We start from the raw sequence: 22,298 nt of genomic DNA on the forward strand, positions 1-22,298 counted from the left end.
TTGAAATGTGTTTGAAATGCGCATTTTGACACTAGGCAACTGGCGCCATCTACACCATAACCTCACAAACGCTAGAGACGCTACCAGCGCCATTTTGCGATCGCAATTTAGCTCGATGTGACTTTTCGAAAATTAACCTTCACCCATTTCCCGAAAACATCAAAACACAATCCAGTGAAGTTACCATTGATTAAAATGCCGTTTTGTTTAACAAAGATAGTTGTTTACTGATAGTTTACGAGCTGTCAAGCTGGTGCGAACCATTTCACCACATTGCGGTAAGCCATTTAAACTTTTAAAAGGACAGGAAACAAACAAAACTTTCTTAAACTGTTTTAATTTTCCCTCATTTGAATTGACAATATCATTCAAACGAGCCAAACACTACAAATTGCACTAACAAACCCTTTAATATAAAAGTTGAGTATCACAATTAGAGAACATTTTTTGTTCAATCTGGATTAATTACTGCTAGGAGTTGTAATGCGCAGTTTCCGCATTAAATTAGTAATCTTCATCCAGGGGCACTACTGGTAAAGGTTCAGATCTGTAGCTTCTCCTTTGAAAATTTCCTCGTCTGTTTAAAGGCAAAGCTAAACATCTGCAGTCATTTTGATCAAAGTATGATCCAGTGGAACACTGTATAGTCTCTCTACATTGACATGTACATAGTTCAGGATTCCATAATTTTGTGTCATTCATTTTGTGACACTTTTTCTTCTCATCATGGTTCTTACATGCACAACGACATTCAGATTCTCGGTACTCTTGAAATTTGCTGCAGTTCTACAAAGACAGTTTTAGGAAAAGACATGTGGGAACTTTAGCAAATACCTCTGCTTGTACGCGGCACTGGCATTTACATTTGGTGTGTTTCTCAACTAATTTAAGCTCAGCTCCCAAAAATTTCAGTTTCTTCTCTCCTGTGTACTGAGTTTTGTAAACCTAAAAAGATAACTATGAAACTACAATTTACATGATAAGTGATCTCCACACAATGTTTATATCCTTGTTTTTCCATAATTCCAATAACAACAAATATTTACAATACCTGTCTGTTTAAACACAAATTATTTTCATTATACAAATACTAACTTCAGTTTTAACACTAAACAAACAGGTATCCAATAATGTTTGATTAATTAAAGATACTTATTTGGGTATTTCTCAATTTCAATTTGAATTCAGTGATCTCATACACTTGAGTACCACTTAGTGTTAAATGATATTTGAAAACAAACAGCACGTTAGCAACTCATTAACAAGTTTAATTTCTTTGCTGTTAAGTCACAACTTGGTTCAACAGTTTTACCAACCTTGAAAGGGACGTTGTCTATCTTGGTTGGTTGACAAGACAAAAGATCATGTTTGCAACAACCCCCACACCTCTCAATTCGCGTACATTGCGGAATATACAAAATGGTTGGATCATCAGTTGATACAATGTTTACTGTTTGCAGTTCTGGCATACATTCTGCCCCTTTGGCCATTTCCACAGAGGGACCTATAAATTTCATTGTTACTACAAAATAAAACAAAAGTTGCATGCTTACTCTTTTCAATTTGGTCATCATCATCAGTCCCAAATCGACCTGAAACATTAATAAATAAAACATTATTGTTATAGGTAGCTTCAAAATGGAGCAACACACAAAAGAAGATTCTGATTCAGCCAAGAAGTTAGTAGACTTTTATGTAGATTTAGTTGAAAATCACAGTACAACTGCGAAGTTTTATTTATCGGAAAATGTAGTCCTTGATTGGTTTGGTAAAACCATCAAGGACAATAAAAAAGTATCTTTATTCATTAAGGATCAAGTGTGTAAAGTTTCACATCAAATTACCAATTCATTTCCATCGGAAAATGTCGCGTTTAAAGAAACACATCATGTCAAAGTGCCAAAGTAAGTAATTACATATTTGGAAAAAACTAGCATAAAGTGTCATCTTTTTGTCATAGCAATGAAGAAAATGTGATACTAGTGCCTCCTAGTAGTAAAAAATTGATTACTCCTCCTAAGAGAACCCAGCCTTCAACCAGTACAAAAGAAATGGGACAAGGAGATGGTGTTCATAACTGTCCACTGATGTCACCACCCAAGAAAATGAAGTTGGGGTTGGAAGATGGCAAAGAAGTGGTAGAAGGTGAAAGTGAAGCTGAAGTTCCCGAAGTTACACAACTTAAGTATGTCACAGCTGAGGGAAGTGTTGAGTTTCACAGACCCAGTATTAAAAAACTACAGACGGAAACTAGATGGAGGCGACCAATTAAATTGCATTTAGGGTACACAACCAGTAGCTTTAAAGACTGTACTATTTATTTAATAATTTATGAAGGGAATCTCAAATGTCGCCGAAATTTGTATAAAGAATTTTGTGGAAGTGACACCAGCACAGAAGCCTCAGTTTAAGTTGTGCAATGAATTTTCTGTTACTTTTGTTTGTTTTGTGTTTGTTTTTTTTTTTTTTTAAATTTGGATCTGTGCACTTAACAAGTGCAGATTGTTATTAAGTTCTTAAATCTCAGAAATATTTACACAATCATGTTTCAAAGAACATATAAAATATAAACTGAAACTTTTGTACTATATTGCCAAATGACATGTCCAGAAAAGTTAGCTTAGTTATTATTTTTTTACAGAATGTATTTTTGTTACATAAAAGTTAATAAAATTTTTATAACTTACTTGCTATAAATGGCCTCTCTGCTTCGCCTCCACTGTTTGTTACAAATGGCTTGTCCGCTTCACCTTCGACAAAGTTCAAAAGCAAATCGGTCAGGTTGTACCGATTAAGGTCTTGAATATAATCCAATGGAATCTGCAAGTCAGTTGTAGGTTAAGTATAAGCATTAAATGAGGGATAAGTCCGTAAAAATTACCCGCCACACATTGTTTTCCACGAGCACGCATGTTTAACCTTTCCGAAGAACATGTTAAATGGTCACGATTGTCTAACAAGAGTTAAATAAAGTGAATTTGTAACAACATCTGCAAACAATGTACACGTTGAACTTCGCGGAAAAGGCGCGAAAAGTGTATACACGTCAATCCAAAGAAATCGTCAAGCACCAACCCGAGAACAAGAAAGTCCCCAACTGCTTTTTTGTTTTATTTTATTTTTATTAGTAAATTATGAACCACCTTATGACTAATCCCCTGAGTACAATTAATAAGAGAAAATAAAATCTTCCCTTATTTCGTTACATAGTTTTGGAAGCAATAAACTTGAAATGAAAGATACTGTTGTTTTTCAAATGTTGGGCATTACAGGGCTAAAGTTACCCAGGAAAACCAAAAGTATGATTTTTCATCCCTAGGGGTGAAAATTAATCTAACATTAAATAATTTTAATGTAACAGTACAAAAATATTGTAAGTTTGATTACATATATATTTTGTGTTGTAATTATCTATTTATTTGTGATAATGCTCATACACTTGCTTATATAATACTCCTATGAAGTAATCAGTACCTAATACATTTTTCTATACTTCAAGCATAAAAAGTTTATTAAGTCACTTTTGAGAATACTTAAACTTGGAAGCTTTAAACATGGCTCAAGGATGTTTTTGAAACTGTTTTGACGTTCTCCATTTCTGTGTATATAAAAAAGTCGTAATAAAAATTACAAAAAATATCGGTCTGTTTTTTTTCTAATCTATGTACATTGATCGAATTTTTAAAATAACTACACCTAACAAAACTGACGTCAAAAGACAACGGTATTAATATACTATTAACCCATTCATGTAGAAGAAAACCACATCCTATAATATAAAATATGTAGTAAAATATATCACGTCACTGACATCATTTTGTTTTACGCACTAGGGTTTTACTATTTTATGGAGGAAGAAATAAACGTGCGCGCTTAGTAAAGGGCATTGAATCGTTGTCTCGATTTTAAAAATTGATGCAAAAATCTCTCCTCTGCTGTATATTTTTTATCATACGTCAGAAATGTTAAAAAAATCTACAGAAGAGTTCTATTTTTATTCAAGTCTTATTATCTTATCTAGTATATGTTTGTGCAAAAGCCACAGAGATGTACGACTTCTTAAAAAACCTGACCGGATTTGTTACGTTTTCCAGCTTAAATGTGGTTTTCTATTCAAAAGTTTCCGTAGAGGTTTTGGATGGTTTCGCGATCAATGGCACGTTGTGTCGTATGCCCTCATTTTTTTACATGTAGTGGATATTAATTTAACAGATAAGAGTAGTTAACAATTTTTACATCTATATCGCAAATCTAAGGTGGAAGGTCTCACTTCAGGTAACAGTAATAATAATAAATTATTTAAACCTTCTTAAAATAAGTAGTTTTAAAAACAATAAGCCATATGAAGCTGCGTACACTGTTAATTCTTATATTCTCTCTTCCCTTGTGTTATCAATTCTGAATCTTTCCAGTTTCCTCTTGCCACTGATGCAAGATCAAAATTCAGACGTTGTTTCTCACAGCCAAACACATGTTAAGACGCTTGTCTAACATTTTTCATTTTTTGAATCCAAAGATTTATATCTCTACGGTTCTTTGCTATAGCAACGAAAAAAGAACTACATGTTTGGAAGTTTTTATGATCATTTTCGTTCCTGTATATTGGACCAAAAACATACAAGGACCCAGAAACCTATACAGTAAAGATTTAAGAACAGGATTCACTAAAGCACAAATCACGACGTCAATTCTGTATTGAGTCTTCTAATAAAAAATAATTCTTCAATACAGACTATAAGAACATGGTCTCAAAACAGTGTCGGGATTATTTTTTGGGGGAACAGTCTATTTCTTTTTTTATACAATTATTATTTACATTTTTTTTTACAACGCAATAAATATTCCTAAACATATAACACACGCAAAAAACTGTATATAAGTATAAATATTACGAATAAATAAGACCATCTTTTCACAGTGTAAACTCAGTATGAAACAATAGCTCTGAACCAGTTGTCAAATTTTATATGTATGTGGATTACGAATATCGTATAAATGGTAAAACGCTAATAAAAAAATTTGGCTAATCATCCCTACCAACAATTTGTTGACGTCATCTCCAAAATTTAAAATAGTAAGTATTATTTGTAAATTTTGTAAAATAAGATACTCCTGCACATGTGGTTTATGAACCCCCGTTAAATTTTAATCCTAGAGATCCAGATTTTTCTATTCTTTCTGAAATTTTGCAAACGTTTTTAGGGTATCGTAACCGTGATAAATCGTTAATCATTTTTTTTTCTTTTATAACCCTCCTAAACAATAATGGCATCGTTTTAGAATTTTGCCAAATAAATGTTCTTGAATTTATATTTATCAAATATAGGTTTTGGTGATTCCAAAAGCATTGTTTGTTATTTCAAATCCAATTCTCGTTTGAATGACTCGGGTTTAAGGATTGGATTATCGGACGTTTTCAGTTTCTAAACTGAAATCAGTAGGAAGTAAAATGGAACGTTTCACCCCACATTTTTTTTTCATCTATTTAGGCTACTTTTTTACCTGCAGGCGAATTTTGATGTTGAAATTTTTAATTGCCTTTTTATGAAATAAAAAAGGTCAATTTTTGTCGTCAAGTTTTTTTATGTATTTTTTAACATTTCACCCCATTTTTAAGGTTATTTTTTAAAAAGTTGTGGATTTCTAAAGATTTTGACCATGATTCCAGCGCATCCATATAGAAACCGCTGACTTTGAGATTTTTACAAAAAAAATAAAAAAACCCGCTTCAACGTCAAAATTGGCCTATTAAAAAAATGATAAAGCATCTTATAACAAGTTAAAAATCAAAATGTGGGGTGAAACGTACTATTTTACTTGCTACTAATTTGCCCTTTTTTTTGGTATTATATATATTTAATTTTATAGGATTCCTGCATGTGTGATTTATGAATCCGTGTCGAGTTTTCACCCTAGATATCCAGATTTTTGAGAAAAAATAAAAATTATTTCAAAACATTTTACAATAATTTAACTTTGACATGCTTTGAAAACTTGTAAGCTTTTTAAAATAATCGTAAGTATGATAAATCGTTAATCAAATTTTTTTCGTTTATGGCCTCTAAAAAATGATGACGCTATTTTATCGTTTTGCAGAACAAATGTTCCTTAAATTTTAAAGAATTACATACTCCGTGCATCAGTAATTTAAAATCTGTGTTGAGTTTTTCCCTTAGACAGCGGGGTTTTTGGTAAAAAATTCAAAATTTTATTTTACAATTTAACTTTAAAATTGCAAAAGCGAATGTACTGAAATATTCCAAACCTTTTAAGGTTATAGGAAAGATGATAAATCGTTAATCAAAATTTGTTCGATTAAGATTTTCCCAAAAATTATGACGTCATCTTAGAATTCTACCGTATAAATGTTCTTTAAATTTCATAAAATAACATAGTCCTGCCTGTGTTGACTTTTTACCCTTAGCATCCAGATTTTTGGGAAAAAAAATCAACACTGTATAACAATATTTTACACTTTAACTTTGAAATTGCAAAAACTGAATGCTGTGAAATCATAAAGATATTTTAAGACTGTTTTGTGTACTTTCCTCTGCGTTGAGGCGCCAAAATCCACCAAATTTCAATTCCTTTTAACCGCTGATGCTTGAAATCCGAACATGCTAAAAGTCGAATTCGGTCGAAGTTTAAACATAAACAGTCAAAGTTAAGCATATACTGAGGAACTGAGAATGTATACAATACCACAGGGCCCCACCTTGTAAATTTCCCAGTGGACCCCCATGTCCTCATTCCGACAATGGGTTTTTATATAAATAACACTTCCTTTTATTTTCTCCTTTTTCGTTGACAGAAAATAGCTCATTTACTCTTAAGTAGGTTTATAGAAAATCCACAATAACTGATACCATATTATTTAAAGTGTTAAATAGCTGCAATGCCAACATTATTCTTTTAAAAATAAATATCATGGCCTTCTATAAGACTTTTTTTCGATCATGTGGTATTATCGTTATTGATGTTGCATGTAACAACTATGACCAATTTAGTAAAAATATTACCAACTTTTAAACAAAATGTTACAAAATTTTCTTATGTTTAATAATTGTGTTATGACGTTATTAACACTGGTTAGGATGCAGAAGTAAATTTTAGTTAACATTCCATAGTTTTGGGTCAATATTAATCACCAAAATCTCAAACAAGTTATGTTGTGTAATGTCATCTCAGAGTAACATTGAAATTTAATAACTATAAATTTATTTTTTTTTTTTAGTACAACACACGTATAGTTGAAAATTGCAATGGAAAACAATTATGCCATTTTTGTTGAGGATGAGTAAACAAATTTTAATTAAAGTTAATAATTATTATTTACTTTGATTATGTCAATAATATTGCACTCTTATTGTATGTGACATGCCCATCAAATGAGCACAAAGTAATGGAATTTTACGTTAAAAATTCACTTCAATCTGGCCTAAAGCAAATAATTAATGTATCTGTTATAAGTCAAAAAATATGTACATATATATAATACCCTTGAAAAAACTTATATAAAATAGACACACAGTTGCATAATTTACTGTTATAGTGATAAAGGTAACTAACATGTGTTAAAAAGAACGAAAGTAAGTCGGATACAGTGATCACTTCTGCCTGTTTTTTAAACACCACAATTTACGTCATATGTTTGTAATGCACAAGTATTAATTTAGTTCTAATGATATGCACTAACGGAATTTCCAAATGTGTTAATAGCATACAGGTGTAATTATAGAAATATTCTACACAATGTCGATACAATAAACGTTTTTGTAATGTTTATAAAAAATGTTGCACCTAAGGGAATAAAAACATTTGTCTCTGTGTAAAAGAAATCAACACACGAATTCGTGTCACCTTAAACTTTCATTCCCTTCTGCTGGAGCATCGCCCACCGTGACCCAATTATTCTGACTCTAAAATATATCAATAACAGGTACCTGCATCGAAACATTACGGGATTCCTGTCCCCAGAACATCTCATCGGATATTTCTTCTTCACTCTCATCCGATTCCTCATAAAACGGATGAAAATCGGGGTGATGGTGATGATGAAAATCGGGATGATGGTGGTGATGGTGGAACATCAAATTTTGCTTTGGAAATTTTCTTATATCGAGATCATCTGGGAATGCAATATCTGCCTTGTCCGTGTTCAGATTTTCTGCATCACTTTTGTATTTTCCATCAGGGGCAGCTACCGATAGGTGAAGCCAACAGTATAGCACTACTACGCTAATAAACTTTACGCACATTCTTGCTGACACTAAGTAGTAGTTCAAGCGTGAAGAGTCTAATTATAATTATTGTTAACGCAAAGAAGTGCGACTCTACTTGTCGATGGTCGGCTTGGAACTGATGGTCAAGGCAAGTTTCGTTTTAATAGATTTGCGAAGGTGATTGGGTAAGACATGGGTTTCACCTATTTCGCGTACGTTGATAACGTTTTACGCCACATTTGTAGCACATTCGATACAGCGAATGTTCGTTTCCGGATTTGATCAGTCATAATAAGCAAACGTGGGTACTCATGCACCGGAAGTGTCGAAATTAGTAAAGTTACATTTTAAGATTACTGAACGTAGGTTACACAGAGATTGTTAAAAGTTTGTCGCAGAGAAATTAAATTTATAGACGAATTAGATTTTGCGGTTGTTTACCCGCAGCAGTGACGACTTTTTTAATTATTATATTATTTCTGAAAAGTTGTGGATATTTATGAAATTCTTGGAAAATGATTCACAGCAGATGTAACGCCATATATACATATACTGCTTTTTCTACATGGTATAGAGTCATACAAGGAAGTGCACAATGTGAATTCTAAGTTTTTATATACATATAAGAACATTACCATCATTACTTAATTCATTGGTAGTCATGAGATGTTGCAGTTATACTGAAAAGTAAAATATGGGTTACTGACACTACTTGACTTTAACATTTTATCATAGGATATGTAGTTGACGTCAAAAAGCCTCATCAGGACTACGTGGTTTCACCGAATTTGAGAATTTCTAGTTCTGACCACTAATTGATATGCTTTATCTCTGAAACGTGTTGCCAAAATAATTTTCGTGGAAATTTAATTCATTTGAGAAAGAACAAATCATGATAGATGTTGGTAAAAATCACCAAGAAAAAGAATCCCTGTGACATTTAGTTTTTATGCAGATAACTACTAAAACCATAAAATCCGGATTGAATGAAAGTGAATTCTGTGAAATTTCGTTTTTACCCTCTGTAACTTTTCTGTGGAACGAGGCATTATTTTTCACCATATATGGTCAATCATATGAAAATGGATTTACTATAGAAAATTCGAGGAAAAAGTTTTTCCCACTGTGGGTGATCTAACCGATTTATCAACAAAATTATCTTGTGATTTGGAAAACTTCACATTCATAGGTAGCAATAGTTTATTTATTTTACAACTAAATATTTACCAACAATGATTTAATAGAAAATACACAACCACTTTTAATTTCCGCCAAAATAAACGATAAGGTCATTTTTTAACTTGACTTAAAATCATATTTCTGTACAATATTCTAGGCGCCATTTTTGCATTTAATTTGGCTTTATCGCAAAGGTATGCTTATTCATAAATGTAACACTATTACTTTCGTACAAACTATGTTCGGGCAGAAATTTTCAGATATATCTTACAGATTTGATTTTTATGTTCGGCTTTATTTATTTATATTATTTCTCTTTTATTATTTATCATCATGTTCACATTAATTTTGTTAACGTTTTTTATGTTTTCCATCCTTTACGGTTTAATAACTCTGTCTCTGGTCTTCACTAATGTGCAAATATTTTTGTGGACTCTCCTCAAACAACATTTTTATGTACATAACGGACCTCGTCACTGGGTAAATATTTTATTATTTTGGTGTCATCTGTGCAATGGTATGATAGTATAAAAATAATGCCACTACAAAATTTATCAAATACAATAAATGATTCGGTTGTATTTGTACGAACATTTAAGGTCAAAAATCGCACAAGTCCAAAGTGATGATGCATTAAGGAATGAACAACCGACTTCTGCAATTTACCGTTGGTATTTTGTTGTTTTCTGATTAACTTTGGCCAGGATACAAATCCTGTTAGTCACTGACCAAAGTGAAGAAAAGGTTTAATGCAAGAAAAATGCAACACCTAATGAAACTCATTAACACAGTGATTCAGAGAATTGGCGTGTTAACATTACCACTTATCAGAGGAAATTCGTATGCAATTTCAAATTGCAAATTAATAAAGCCACAAAATAAAACAGGCAAACAAACGAGGAAAAACCATATTTGGAATGTAAAAACATCATCAGGTATTCCCAATTAAAAAAGCTGATATCTGGTGCGCATTTTGTCTGAAAATTTCCGTAGTTTTTGGCTAGATATTAGACACACAAATTCCGTAAATAAATCATTGTAAATGAATTCTACAAGCGTCAAGAGACCATTTTGAATAAACTACAGAAAAAATTCCATGCTAAAAAAAACATACATTTTGAGAAAAACCTTTTTCACACAAATCCATTTCTGCTCTCAATGGGGTCATTCTATGCAAATAATTTACCAATTAATCGCTATCAATATGTAACATAAGCTTACCCAGCCTTGCTATTTTTGTACTTCCATTAGATCTAAAAACGGTGTTTTTAACTTTACCGATGGTTTGTTACGTTTTAGCAAACTTGTTTCAATTGCATTTTTTTTAAGTTGGAAATATGTCATTTTGCAAGGAATTCTCAAAGTGAAAATACAAGTCAATATTCCGGAAACACATTAAAATCGAAATTTGAATAAAATCCGTGCGGTTTTGATCCAAGGGAATTTACAATTTAGATAAAGATACCGCAACAGAACAGCTGGCATTAATTTTGAAGGCTTGGGGCAACAGCATACGTAAGTTGGATAAATCAGATTATAAAGAAAAGGTAATCAAAGTAATATGAAACACAATGGCATTGTTACAAGAAAATATTGTTACGAAATAAACCCATACGGCGCCCGGAACGACGCCTATGGGTTCTAGTATGTACGGCGATGATGACTCATTGTCAGTGATGGCGGCCGGAGAAAAGCCTGGAAGCGGAAGTCGCGATGGGCAATCCAGAAAGACCTCGGCGGCGGAACTTCTACAAGGGAAGTATGGCTTTAAATAGAGGCCACCTTCGGGAACGATTATTATTCAGCCAATTCAGTCAGCGAGTCAAGTGTCCAGTCAATGAATTCGATTAATTTGTTGTCTTCTCGTTGAGAAAAAAAGCGTGAAACACTAAAAAAAACCGAAAGCTAGCCTCAGAAACAAAAATAAAGTTTTACAGTATGCGTTGGGATGAATAAGACCAGACCATCTGTAAACAACGCAGGCGCGGCAATGGGTGCAATTGCCCCCCCCCCACACACGACCAATTTCAAAATTTTGAAATCATATTTCATTTTGTAAATACAGTACAACCTCTATAATACGAACCCACGATTATCTGAAGATCCAGTAATCCGAACAGAGGCTATTTGAAGTCGATGCCTCTTTAATCCAAACAAAAACTCTGCAATCCGAACTGAACTTGAAAACATGCATCTACTTCCAAAAATGACGCAAGATCTTTCTGCATATGTTGTATGGAATATTTTGAAATTTTTAAAAATTGCGATATTTCAAAGCACTGAATTAATTAACTAATTCTGGAGAAACGGATGAAGTTATCGGAGCCCCGAAATCTACAAGAGAAAGTATTTGGTTAAATTTCGAAAATCGTCGAAAATGGGTCGAAATTTGCATGAGAAAATTCTAAAAAAATTCAGAGATATATAACCCTGATTCCAAAAATATACCATGTTTATGGTAACGGAGCAATATTTTCGGAAAATTCGCTGTGAAATTCGAATTTTTCGAAATTTTTAAAAATTGCGATATTTCAACTGGACGATACTGGAAAAATGGTTTAAGTTATTGAAGAAATGAAGCCAGAAGTGACTTCTGAGGTCCAAAATCTACAAGAAAATATATTTAGTTAAATTTCGAAAATCGTCGAGAATGGGTCGAAATTTGTATAATGGAGGTAATACGAATACATACTGGAAAATTTCATTTTTGAAAAATTCATGTAAAAATTCTGAAAAATTTCAGGGTATAGATCCCGGGGTGTTTATTCTAAAAAGATAGCGTGTTTATGGTCACGGAGTAATATTTTTTTAGAATGTATCTATTACCCATTGTTGCTTAAGAATTCTTTAATTTTTGTTTAATAAAACTTAGGTTTATTTCTTGAAGTTTGTTTTCAGTTGTGTATGAAGCTGTTATTCAATTTCCTTTCAGATTTTTGGGAAAATTGCTGATCCGAATAAATCGTTAATCCGAACACACCTTTTTCCCAATTAGGAATTAGGATTATCGAGGTTCTACTGTACACTATACGTGTAATGAAAAGAAACAAATGTCACCCATGTTATGTAAAAAAGAGTATACTAGCTAAAATTTTATAAATTTTTTTGTTTAGAACGAATTTCTGGTGGATAGGTAAAGTCACACAAAAATTGCCCCCCCCTGAACGAAATCCTGTATCCGCGCCTGAAACAACGGGATAAAGGAAGTCTAATGAGCCTACAAATGAATTTTTATCATACTGCGTCAGATGAACTTGATGGAGAGGCGTCGAACTCTCAAAAAGAGGTCCTAATATTATAACAAACATGCTATTTTTGGTTGTGAAAAACACTAGTAGTAAGTGGCCCAAAGTCTCAGCACAAACGATAATAACAATAAAAGTAGTAATCATTCAAATAGAGATTTTGTGGTAAGCCAACTAATAAAATCTAGAACTGGCCGACAGGAAGCTGTGAAGACTATGATACATCATAAAATCCTATCTACCAGTAAACTAGAAACATCATAAGAAAATTCTTCCAACATTTAGAAATAATAATGTCACGCCTACTTCAACATCAAATTTTCAAAATAAGCAAAGTAATGGTACTAAATTTTTACAATTTTTAATTAGTTTAATACTACATAATTTATGTTGTTCATGCTTCAAATTTAAATAAATTAATATAATTTCTTGTTTGAAAGGTTTAAGCTTAGAAAATACAATTTGTAACATGAATATTTTAATAATCCAGTCCTCATTTTACCTAGATATTGCGATGGTTTTTCCATCACTACAACTTATTTCTCTATCGTAAATGCTCATCCTACTCACGGCATTTTTAATGATAATTTTTGGTTGAGAATGTCCAAGTTATGGTGTCATTTGTATTTTTAAATGACCACTTTATTATTTTATGATTATTTTAGTAACACAATAAAAATACAATTCTGTTTAGATTCCGTGTTTTTCATTGTGGTACTGATATCCACCATTATTTCATCACTTCATTAGCTACTATGACACACACAAAATCTCTAATATCCGCAAAACAATCAGTCTCAAGTTCAGGTCATTTCTGTTTGTCCACTTCCTAGTATAAATTTAGGAAAATTGTTGGATGTAAGGTGTTTTTTCGGACTTTCGGAGGAAAATGGGGGAAGAAAGGATGATTGAAACGTTGCCAAATTCTTTTAAATATGTATTATTGAATGTAATGATGCGTAAAATGTAATTTTGCAAATTTTATTTTTCAATGAGAAACTACAAATTAAAATTAAAATATATGTGGAGTGTTAAACTACAGATAAAGAAGCATGCTATGCATATGTTTCAAGTGAGTTTATCCATAACAAAATTTTGTGATGAAATCATCAACATTTTATCAAGGACATGCATATCAATTTGAGTAGGTGTAATATAACACATTTTTGGGAAAATAGAGTAAGTCGTTCTTGATTTGATAAAAAAATCTATTTCCTAATTCATTAATTGTTTTGTGTCATCCTGTATAAGTAATATTTAAAACTATGAATCCGCTAATAAACCACAAGTAAAGAGTTATAATCTTTTGCGTATTATTTTAGATATGATTTATTCAGGAAAATTTTGAGACGACGTCATCAATTTTTTTGGGAGCGGGAATACGTATAAATTTTAATCACAGTTTCATTATGGTTACGACAACAATAACATGTTTACAAAATTTCAAGGTATTCGTTTTCCAGTTTCAAAATCAATTTTTTTTTTTTCATTTTGATTAAATCTTCATTACTAACCAATTTATTGTTATGAAATTTTAAAAATATCTAACCCATCACAGTTTGTTTTATATAACACAAAGATACTTTGTCATCAACTCATCATTTTCTTTTAATTTTAGTTAAATTTTTCATTACTCATCTTTAAAAACCAATATCTCCATTATAAATTTCGAAACATGATTTTCAACACTGTTGACTAATATATCCCATATGGCATCTTTTCAATAAAAAATAGCTAAATAAAATTTCACAGTGACCCAACTCCGGAAAAATTAGGTAAAAATTTAATCTGTAAAAAGTAGTAATACGATATTGAACCATGAATAAAGACATTTCTTCGCATTATAAATTTCAAACGAATTTTACTTGTTAACATTTTCTAATGACGTCAACAAGTTATTGGAAGGGATGAACAGTTGAATTCTAATTATAAGCGATTTACCATGTTCATAATAACCTCAAAGCGCGTGTAGAAAATTTCAGAGTAACCAATTTCTTGAATTCTAAGTTAAATAGTAAAATTTTGTTGTGCTACTACGAATTTTTTTTATTCGCTTAAAAAGTAGAGGTGAATTAAGAAATGACAAGTACAGAAATAGATTATCTTGCATATTTTAATGAGGATTTACTTAGTAAAATTTTCTATCTAATCTAAAACGTCACAACAGTTTGTCCAGTAGCAGTTTTGTCTATCTTATAAAATCGACAATAGGCGAGAGTTAGATCGACAAGGAAGACATTTTTTCCCTATCCTAGGAGCTATGAAACATCAATAAAACACGAAATTAACAATTCGTTGGATTAGATGAACTTTATTACACTAAAAATAACAATAGTTATTCAACATAAGGATCTTATGTAACATCAAGTTTATAAATAGTTTAATTACTTTTGATTCTGTCGCAAGGACAAAAAATAAATGAAAAACATTCAACAACTTAATAACGGGTAATTTATATTTGGAAAATACATATTATAAAACTTTTTTTTCAAATTGGAATATCCAATCTATGCAGATCTTCCATACAAATACTTAAGCCGATAAAACTGTCCTCATTTAAATTCTTGTTTAAATTCAGTATTGACACTCAATATAACTCAGTGACCACACACTTATTGCGCACTAGGTGTTAGAAACATAACAAAATAACATAATTAAATTGTGATGCGTGCTAAAGTCATTAACAACCACTAACACCCATCAAATAATAAAAGTTTGATGAATCATTGTCACTGTCACCGTATTGATCCTAGCAATAAAATGCAGAATGCAGCCATGCATATTTTATAAACCCTAATCGAAATCTAATATTTTTTAGACCTGCCTCCAGTTTATTGAAAACCTTAACAAACACATCATTTCCAACCATAATAGTACCTATCCATTGTGCGTAATCTAATGTTATTATTGTCCTCCTCGGTTTACATGACAATACCAGACCCAAACACAATACCAACCGCACGCCTGCGCCACTCATATCCACGTTTGATCAATGTGTTCTGTAACACAGGTGAACCATGAGAGTTATCCTCATCAACAATAAGGGTAGAGTCGTGCAGGTGATAGAGTGGAGTGCCTTCCGGGGCCACCGAACCCGAGCCATCTCTACAAATTCGGGATCGGTATGATATGGCTGGCTAGTCTTGTGGTTCTAGCAGCGACTGCATTTTCCAAAACAGAAGAAAAGTTCCGAGCGGTGGAGGTCGACCATACGTTTGCGTCACGTGCTTATGGAACAGGTGATTATTTTTGTTTTTGATATGCACTTCCGGTGGACCTTTGTTCGTTTTGGAACAAATGGCGTTATAGCACAATGAAAGAAAAATAATTGTCTGTATGTCGTGATGCACACTTGCATGTCTGGTGATTGATAGGTGTTTGCACCTGTGCTAAGTTACCTATAGACCGAATTAAGAGTTGCAGCACGAAGTGGTGCAGAGGTTTGTAGTAGAATGCAAAAGAATATTAATTGGGGTCAATGACAACGGTTTGTTTGTTTTGGATGTTTAAAATCAGACGTAATTTTTTTGGTAGTAGATACTCATTCATATTTAAATGAGACATGAGCGTTCGAGGTTACTCTTCCCGTGACATTCGATTATCACATTAAAGCAATGTGGAACAGTTTAAAACAGTAGGTAGTTCGGGCATCTCGGGGAGACCCGTGCTTGGCACCACAATCTCTGCACCGTCAAGACATTGATTGAAGTGTTGTTAAGTCTATATCCAACGACAACACTTCCTTGTCTTCTACGCTATCCTTCTTTCGTTACAGAGTTGCTACTGCTAGACAGCGACTATCAACAACAAAAATCCTACCGGTTTGAAGATTTTTTCTGGACTGGATCAGGTGATGGATCTACGGATGTCGAAGGCGACTATCCTTGGACCACAGAAAAGTCCGCTACAATATACAAGACCAAAACTATTCTTTCGACTGTATACGTGGAAACACCATCGACGGCGCGCAACACGTCGATCGAAAGTACCACCAAGTGTTCATTCAACTGTGAAGCACCTTCGTTAACCACTGAAGAAATAGTACCTACTCCGACCCTCTACCCCGACGAATCAAGCACCGATGACGATTTTTTCGACGCTGATCGTCAATTCTGGCTACTAACAGTATTGAAAAGTGATGGCAAAGACCCTGTGATTATTGATCTCAAGAATAGTCTAGCTAAATTGTACAAAACCGCTTTCCAAAGGCAACAAGAAAGACATTTAGGCATAACAAACAGAAGCAAAAGAGAAACCGACATTAAAAAAATGCCAGAGAAACCAGTTAAAGTGTACATTCACAATGTGGAGAAAACCAAACTAAACGGAGACGAAAAAATCGCTGTTCTTTATCACGTATCCGTTTCAGGAAAACCCGTAGATGCTGTTACAGCGGCCGAAGACATGACGTTAATCTCCGATGACGAAGTTCGTAGCGAACTGGGATACCCCTTTTTGATAAAAGCCGAACGTAAACAGTGAATTTTGGTGATAGCGTTTTAAAAAATTATCTCTATTTCAGCATACCTTAAACCACCGACGACGCAAAGCTTATCAAAGGCCAAAAACACGTGGATTTTTATTGGCGTTTCAATTATGGTTTTGTTAGCGATTCTTCTCGTGGTGGCATTTTTAACTCTCGCTTTGACTAAACGCAAAAAAAGCCCTTCGTCGACAGGAATCGACAACAGGAGGCAGATCTTCGAACGAAGTGTTCAGGGTGAAGACAATCGCGCTTTTGTTCATCACGAAAAACAATCCGAACAGAAGGATCAATCTCCTACTTATATTAATTTTAGAAATCAACCCTCAAATCAAACCATACGTAGTGGCATTTCCGGGAATAGACCGCAGAGTTCTATTAGTTCCACTTCATCCAGGTTAGTCGATCGATTATGTCATTGAGGTCGAAGAAAAAACTACATTATTTAGAGCAATACATAAAATGAGTTTTTTTGTTTACAGTTCTACCAGTCTAGATATATCGCCGCTAATGGGGTTGAAAAAACAACGAACGCCGCCGAAGAAGCCGCCACGACCCAAAGCAGCGGTCAATCTTAAGAGAATAGCGCCTGAAATCTTAGATTCTGATAGTAATAGCAGCAAAAGAGATTCTCCTGATACTATTTTTGCTGAAAATTATGATCCAGGGGTGGTCAGCCCAAAGTCGTATTTGTCGATGCCGTCCGTTAAAGCCTTCCCCAGGTAACATTTGCTCATTTTTTTGGAAAAGTAGTGATAGATGTTTCTAGGGGAAGCATGCCAGAACCACTAAATAAAGTTCTGGAACCTGTAAGTGTACTTCATTTGGACATGCCGGATGATGCTGATAATGATGCTCACTACGGGAATTCGAGATATGCTTTAGCTAGACATGGAAGTATAGGGACTGTTGAAGATCCTGGTGTGATTGGGCCAGTGGTTTGGAATATGCATTGCCAAAGGTTACAACATGGTATGTGTCATAAAACTCTCCAAACATGTACAACTTTAATGTTTAAAGTGTGTATAATGTGTTAAAAGGAGACTTTGAGACAATTTTTAAGGTGATTGTGCTTTTGAGGTTTACGATGCGCAATCATAAGATTCATAAGTATGATATAATTGAAAACCAACAGTTTGTCGTTTCCGGTTTCGTAAGTGATGGTCAAGCAAACTACTGTAATAGTCGTTTTGACAAATCCCTAATTTTATTTAAACTTTCTTAACGTTTCCCGCTTTCGTGTCTTTTTTGTCTGTTAGAAGTTTTATTGAAAATATATTCTTCGAACTATCGGACAGATTACTTTGTATATCCAGGTGTGTTTTAACTAACACAAATTTATAGCTACTACAAATATGCATTGCATTTTTGATAAATTATAACCTTGTTACATAACAAATACTATCACATCTATTACGTTTTTTTACTTCCCGAGCGTAAGCTAAAGAAGTGAGTAGTAAGGTCCAGCGGACGAATAGCTACTTCCATGTTTTCTCGACTGTTTCATGACACCAGACTACGAAAAAATAGATCTACCCTTTTTTGTTTGTCTATGTCGATTTTATTAGACAAATAGGAATTTGGCGTGGACGGTAAAACGCTAACCAAAATTTGCCTAATCACTCCCACGAACAATGCGATGACATCACCTCAAAATTTTTGCGTTAGTAAATTTTAGTTAAATTTTACAAAACACTCTGTAAATTGCAACGAAAATTACATAAACCAACGAAGCAGACAAGCGTAACTTTCCAGAAGTAACAGCTAGTTAATTTAAATGGCAGAGTTTGTAAAAAAGCAAACCACCATTTATCCAACACAGGCAGAAAGTCCACAATAAATTCTGGCAACTTTGAATATTTATATTTTTCTGTCCACATTTCAAAAACCCACCACCTACTAATTATGTCAGGAAAGCAACATTCCTATAGAATGACAGTTTAATTATCACCAACTACAAGCACACGCATCAAAAACAAGGTCAAATTTAAAACAGTACTAAGGAAATAATTCAAGCTACTCTGTCACATGTAAGGGGTAACCGTTCTAGGTGGGAAAATACGATAGATTACACTCTATTAGCTCTGTCTTTATAGCATTACATAAATCCATAATCCACAACGCTAAAAATTATTTAATCACAAAATAAATATACTTGAGTGAGTAAAAATTTAAGTCAGTCTGTTACTGAACAAACAACGAATTTGCCAATGACTCTTCCAATATGTAAAAAAAGATCTAAAACCCCATTCACTGATTTTTTTTCGCAGGTGTGAGTGTCGACGAAGGTATCGACGACTTAAAAGTAGCTTCAAACGTATCAAGAATGCGAAAACGCTTCCACGACCTTCTTGACGACACGTTTAGTTTATTTGGTAGCAGGCGCGAAAGCCCCGTTGATAATTCCAAACCACCACCTATAGAAGTTAAAAGCCATTCCGCCATTAGTAACAGGTGTCTACAACCACTAACTTAACCTAATTTTTTTATTAATTGCGTTGTATTAAAGACCAAGTGATGAAATTCAACCGACAATCCGTCCTAGACCAAAAACCACCGACCCTAGACGAGTTCTGCAGTCGCCCAACAACACCAAACCCAAAGGAGCGTGGGCCAGCACAGCTCCCTCACCTCTAATTCGTCCCTTAAGCGCAGACATAAGAACAAAACCGATGATTAACGTTGAGCATGTTCTAGCTGAAGGGAAATTTAAAGCCAACGATCCAGCAGTGCCTCTAATAGCGGCGATTAAAAGTGAAATAGAAAAGTGTTCTCTTCCAGGAAGCACTACTGATTTGAGAAAGTAGATTTTTATAATTGATAGTTTAGCCTTGTTTCTGTTATTAATTTATTTTAACAATTGTTATTAATTTACTTATTAACATAATTAAAATAACAATTTTAGAAGTATTTAAAAAATTCTCCGAGTATTGACAATCTTTGCAAAAATGGCTGCGCTTTGCAGCTAAGTAACTTGTAGTTATTCTCTGAGGTTTCGTTTCTCCAATGCTTACCCTCTTTACGGAGGCGTTCAAGCATTACTTGGACGTCAAATTTTTTCTTGCCTGTAGTCGTTTTCCTAACAGGTTGCGACTTATTTTCAGCGTCTGTGAGTAGCGTTACATTACCCTCGATTGTTTCGGAATTTATTTTCTGACTAATATTATCGTTGTCTTCTAGTTTTACGTAACTATTACTTGATTCAGTTGTTATTTCATCAACAGTAATATCTTCAGTCTTATTTACAACAATATTTTCTTCCTCAGGTTCACTGCAATTATTTTCGTTCAATGAAAATTTTCTTTCACCAATGCTATCCCCTCTAAAAATATTTTTCTTTGTCTCAAAGTCAGAAAAATTGAACACATTCAATTTTGGAATATTGTAGCAGCAATGCAACGCTGCCGGGTCTATAGGATGGGCTTCTGTGTTGAAAACATAGCCACCAGCTTCTATTATACATTCACCATTAGGTGTGTTAATAACAGTGCCATGTTGCCCTTGATTGTGAATAAAATTTTCTGTATCAAAAAGAAGATAGAGGTATTTTGTGGTTTCAGAGAGAAAGAACGATTCCATTCTATCTTCTTTTCTATGATCTCTGACGTCTTTAATGGTTGCATAGCCACAAGGAGTTTTTGCGCTGTGTTGAATACTTCTTAAAATATCTTCACCTGCTTGAAGCAAAAATGGGTCTTGTGTTGCCCTATATAGGTACATAATGGATTCTATTAACTCTGGCCGTAGGGGATAGCTTTCTCTATTAGTTCCTGCTTCTGCCTGAGGTATGTAATAAAATTCTGGTGTAAAGCCATACTGTAACCAGACTTGATGATAATTGTGGAGGGTTTTCATAGCTGGTGTAGTGTCACCTATTAAACTTAAAACTCCTGGCCAATAGGCCTCAAGTGACTGGAAAACAGGTATTGTAACCTGACCTTTGGTCATAGATACCCACATATACCAATCATCTTTTTTTAGGTATGTGTCAATTGATTTTCGCGCTTCATGAAATATTTCTAGTAGCTCTGGTCTTTGAAGAAGAATTGAACCTTTAACTAAATATTCAAAATATGAGTCTATTCCTGAACCAATACCAGAATCTTGATAAGTCCACCTGCCAGTTTCAACGTCAATGTGGTTACCATATAGTCCAAGAGGAGATTTGTGGTTATAAAGAGAGTGAATAGCGTTTAATGCCACCTAATAAAATAATCCAATTAAAAAACTAACAAAAAAACTGTATGCTTCATACTTCTTCATATAGTGGGTCACCCGTTAGTCTACTCAGAGTACCAAATTCCAAAATGTAAGTCCCAATTCCTGCAGTACATGTGACAGGAGTTTCACCTTTTGGAATTCCATTTCGCAGATTTATTGTTCCATAGGGCATGCCAGTCTTGGTGTCAAAAGCGACGATTAATCTTTTAGCGACATCTTCCGCCAGTCTTAATAAAGGTCCATTGCAAGGCCAACCAGGCTCCAATTTTATACCTGCTCTGGAAAAACCTTTTTTTCTTATTTTTTAACACTTTAACTTCCTACTAACCTGTGAGACAATAAGTGAGCACTAAGCAGCCCCCCCACAATTCTGATGTTTGTTTCAAAAACAGAAACATTTATATTTGCATCGAAGTCTGGCTTTGCAGTTAGTATGTCCACAACTCGTTGAAATTCAGAATGGTTACCCATTATTGCTAATGTTCCCAGAGCGTCAATTAAAGTCAACGAATAGCTTTTAAAATAATAAGTTTTATTAATGTGTTGAAATGCAGTGCACTGTTACCTTCCATAGGTATCAATTCCATCACAGCTGATTGGCCGTAACTCATCATAGGGATATGCATATTTCAAGTAGCTGTCGTAGGCGTGGTAAAACATGTCCTTCACTTCTTCTCTGCAAAATATAACACAAATAAGCTTATGAACCGAAAAATTTTGGTTTCCTAACCTTAGTTTTATTAAGTCATTTTTTGAGTAGGTTCTAATTCCGGCAGTGCAGGTTATTGTAAAAACTATGATCAAGAACAACTCCTGCTTTAAAACAACCAACATATTGTACGAAGAATTTGATTAAATCCATTTATTACGTGTATTTACATGACGTCCCGAACATAAGAGGTTAAAATTTTGACGTTTGACAGCCGGTGACAACAAAATGACAGAACA

At 33.7% G+C, this 22,298-nt stretch overlaps 4 protein-coding genes across 5 annotated transcripts; 2 read left to right on the forward strand and 2 right to left on the reverse strand.

Annotated features, from left to right (window-relative positions):
* Positions 1-74: 74 nt before the first annotated feature.
* Positions 75-2,647, forward strand: LOC135128806 (uncharacterized). 2 transcript variants are annotated; one of them, XM_064055888.1, is made up of 3 exons: positions 75-278; positions 1,632-1,904; positions 1,961-2,647. In XM_064055888.1, exons 2-3 carry the CDS (start codon positions 1,639-1,641, stop codon positions 2,409-2,411), a joined length of 717 nt encoding a protein of 238 aa, XP_063911958.1. In that variant the 5' UTR covers positions 75-278; positions 1,632-1,638; the 3' UTR covers positions 2,412-2,647. The 2 variants fall into 2 exon arrangements, with proteins under 2 accessions (XP_063911958.1, XP_063911953.1); XM_064055883.1 differs by having other exon boundaries at positions 1,628-1,904; positions 1,961-2,645.
* LOC135128802 (uncharacterized) lies at positions 322-8,425 on the reverse strand. Its single transcript, XM_064055879.1, has 6 exons — positions 7,944-8,425; positions 2,688-2,820; positions 1,554-1,592; positions 1,317-1,504; positions 835-945; positions 322-786 (listed from the first exon to the last, which is right to left on the reverse strand). The coding sequence occupies exons 1-6, from the start codon at positions 8,256-8,258 to the stop codon at positions 505-507; spliced, it is 1,068 nt and encodes a 355-aa protein (XP_063911949.1). The 5' UTR covers positions 8,259-8,425; the 3' UTR covers positions 322-504.
* A 6,778-nt stretch (positions 8,426-15,203) lies between these two features.
* LOC135128790 (uncharacterized) lies at positions 15,204-20,050 on the forward strand. The gene is made up of 7 exons (XM_064055873.1): positions 15,204-15,885; positions 16,422-17,117; positions 17,169-17,526; positions 17,612-17,851; positions 17,899-18,101; positions 19,400-19,583; positions 19,639-20,050. Exons 1-7 carry the CDS (start codon positions 15,771-15,773, stop codon positions 19,934-19,936), a joined length of 2,094 nt encoding a protein of 697 aa, XP_063911943.1. The 5' UTR covers positions 15,204-15,770; the 3' UTR covers positions 19,937-20,050.
* LOC135128797 (ER degradation-enhancing alpha-mannosidase-like protein 2) lies at positions 19,961-22,293 on the reverse strand. Its single transcript, XM_064055876.1, has 5 exons — positions 22,081-22,293; positions 21,916-22,026; positions 21,679-21,864; positions 21,385-21,628; positions 19,961-21,332 (listed from the first exon to the last, which is right to left on the reverse strand). Exons 1-5 carry the CDS (start codon positions 22,182-22,184, stop codon positions 20,031-20,033), a joined length of 1,947 nt encoding a protein of 648 aa, XP_063911946.1. The 5' UTR covers positions 22,185-22,293; the 3' UTR covers positions 19,961-20,030.
* Between the last annotated feature and the right edge of the window lie 5 nt (positions 22,294-22,298).

The sequence above is a fragment of the Zophobas morio genome, unplaced genomic scaffold (genome assembly GCF_036711695.1).
Source record: "Zophobas morio isolate AGI-343-1 ecotype UQ-CSIRO unplaced genomic scaffold, CSIRO_AGI_Zmor_V1 ptg000002l, whole genome shotgun sequence".
Classification (NCBI taxonomy): domain Eukaryota; kingdom Metazoa; phylum Arthropoda; class Insecta; order Coleoptera; family Tenebrionidae; genus Zophobas; species Zophobas morio.

What these genes read in the sequence shown, in the direction of transcription:
- LOC135128790 (XM_064055873.1), top strand. Translation starts at nt 15,771, where the DNA reads ATGATATGGCTGGCTAGTCTTGTGGTTCTAGCAGCGACTGCATTTTCC. An exon ending in TCCGTTAAAGCCTTCCCCAG is followed by an intron (nt 17,852 to 17,898) that starts GTAACATTTGCT and finishes AGATGTTTCTAG; the next exon opens with GGGAAGCATGCCAGAACCAC. An exon ending in TTGCCAAAGGTTACAACATG is followed by an intron (nt 18,102 to 19,399) that starts GTATGTGTCATA and finishes TTTTTTTCGCAG; the next exon opens with GTGTGAGTGTCGACGAAGGT.
- LOC135128802 (XM_064055879.1), bottom strand. Translation starts at nt 8,258, where the DNA reads ATGTGCGTAAAGTTTATTAGCGTAGTAGTGCTATACTGTTGGCTTCAC. An exon ending in CCCGTAATGTTTCGATGCAG is followed by an intron (nt 2,821 to 7,943) that starts GTACCTGTTATT and finishes ACTGACTTGCAG; the next exon opens with ATTCCATTGGATTATATTCA. An exon ending in AGTGCCGCGTACAAGCAGAG is followed by an intron (nt 787 to 834) that starts GTATTTGCTAAA and finishes CTGTCTTTGTAG; the next exon opens with AACTGCAGCAAATTTCAAGA.
- LOC135128797 (XM_064055876.1), bottom strand. Translation starts at nt 22,184, where the DNA reads ATGTTGGTTGTTTTAAAGCAGGAGTTGTTCTTGATCATAGTTTTTACA. An exon ending in GCTCACTTATTGTCTCACAG is followed by an intron (nt 21,629 to 21,678) that starts GTTAGTAGGAAG and finishes AGGTTTTTCCAG; the next exon opens with AGCAGGTATAAAATTGGAGC. An exon ending in GTGACCCACTATATGAAGAA is followed by an intron (nt 21,333 to 21,384) that starts GTATGAAGCATA and finishes TTATTTTATTAG; the next exon opens with GTGGCATTAAACGCTATTCA.
- LOC135128806 (XM_064055888.1), top strand. Translation starts at nt 1,639, where the DNA reads ATGGAGCAACACACAAAAGAAGATTCTGATTCAGCCAAGAAGTTAGTA. An exon ending in CATCATGTCAAAGTGCCAAA is followed by an intron (nt 1,905 to 1,960) that starts GTAAGTAATTAC and finishes TTTTTGTCATAG; the next exon opens with CAATGAAGAAAATGTGATAC.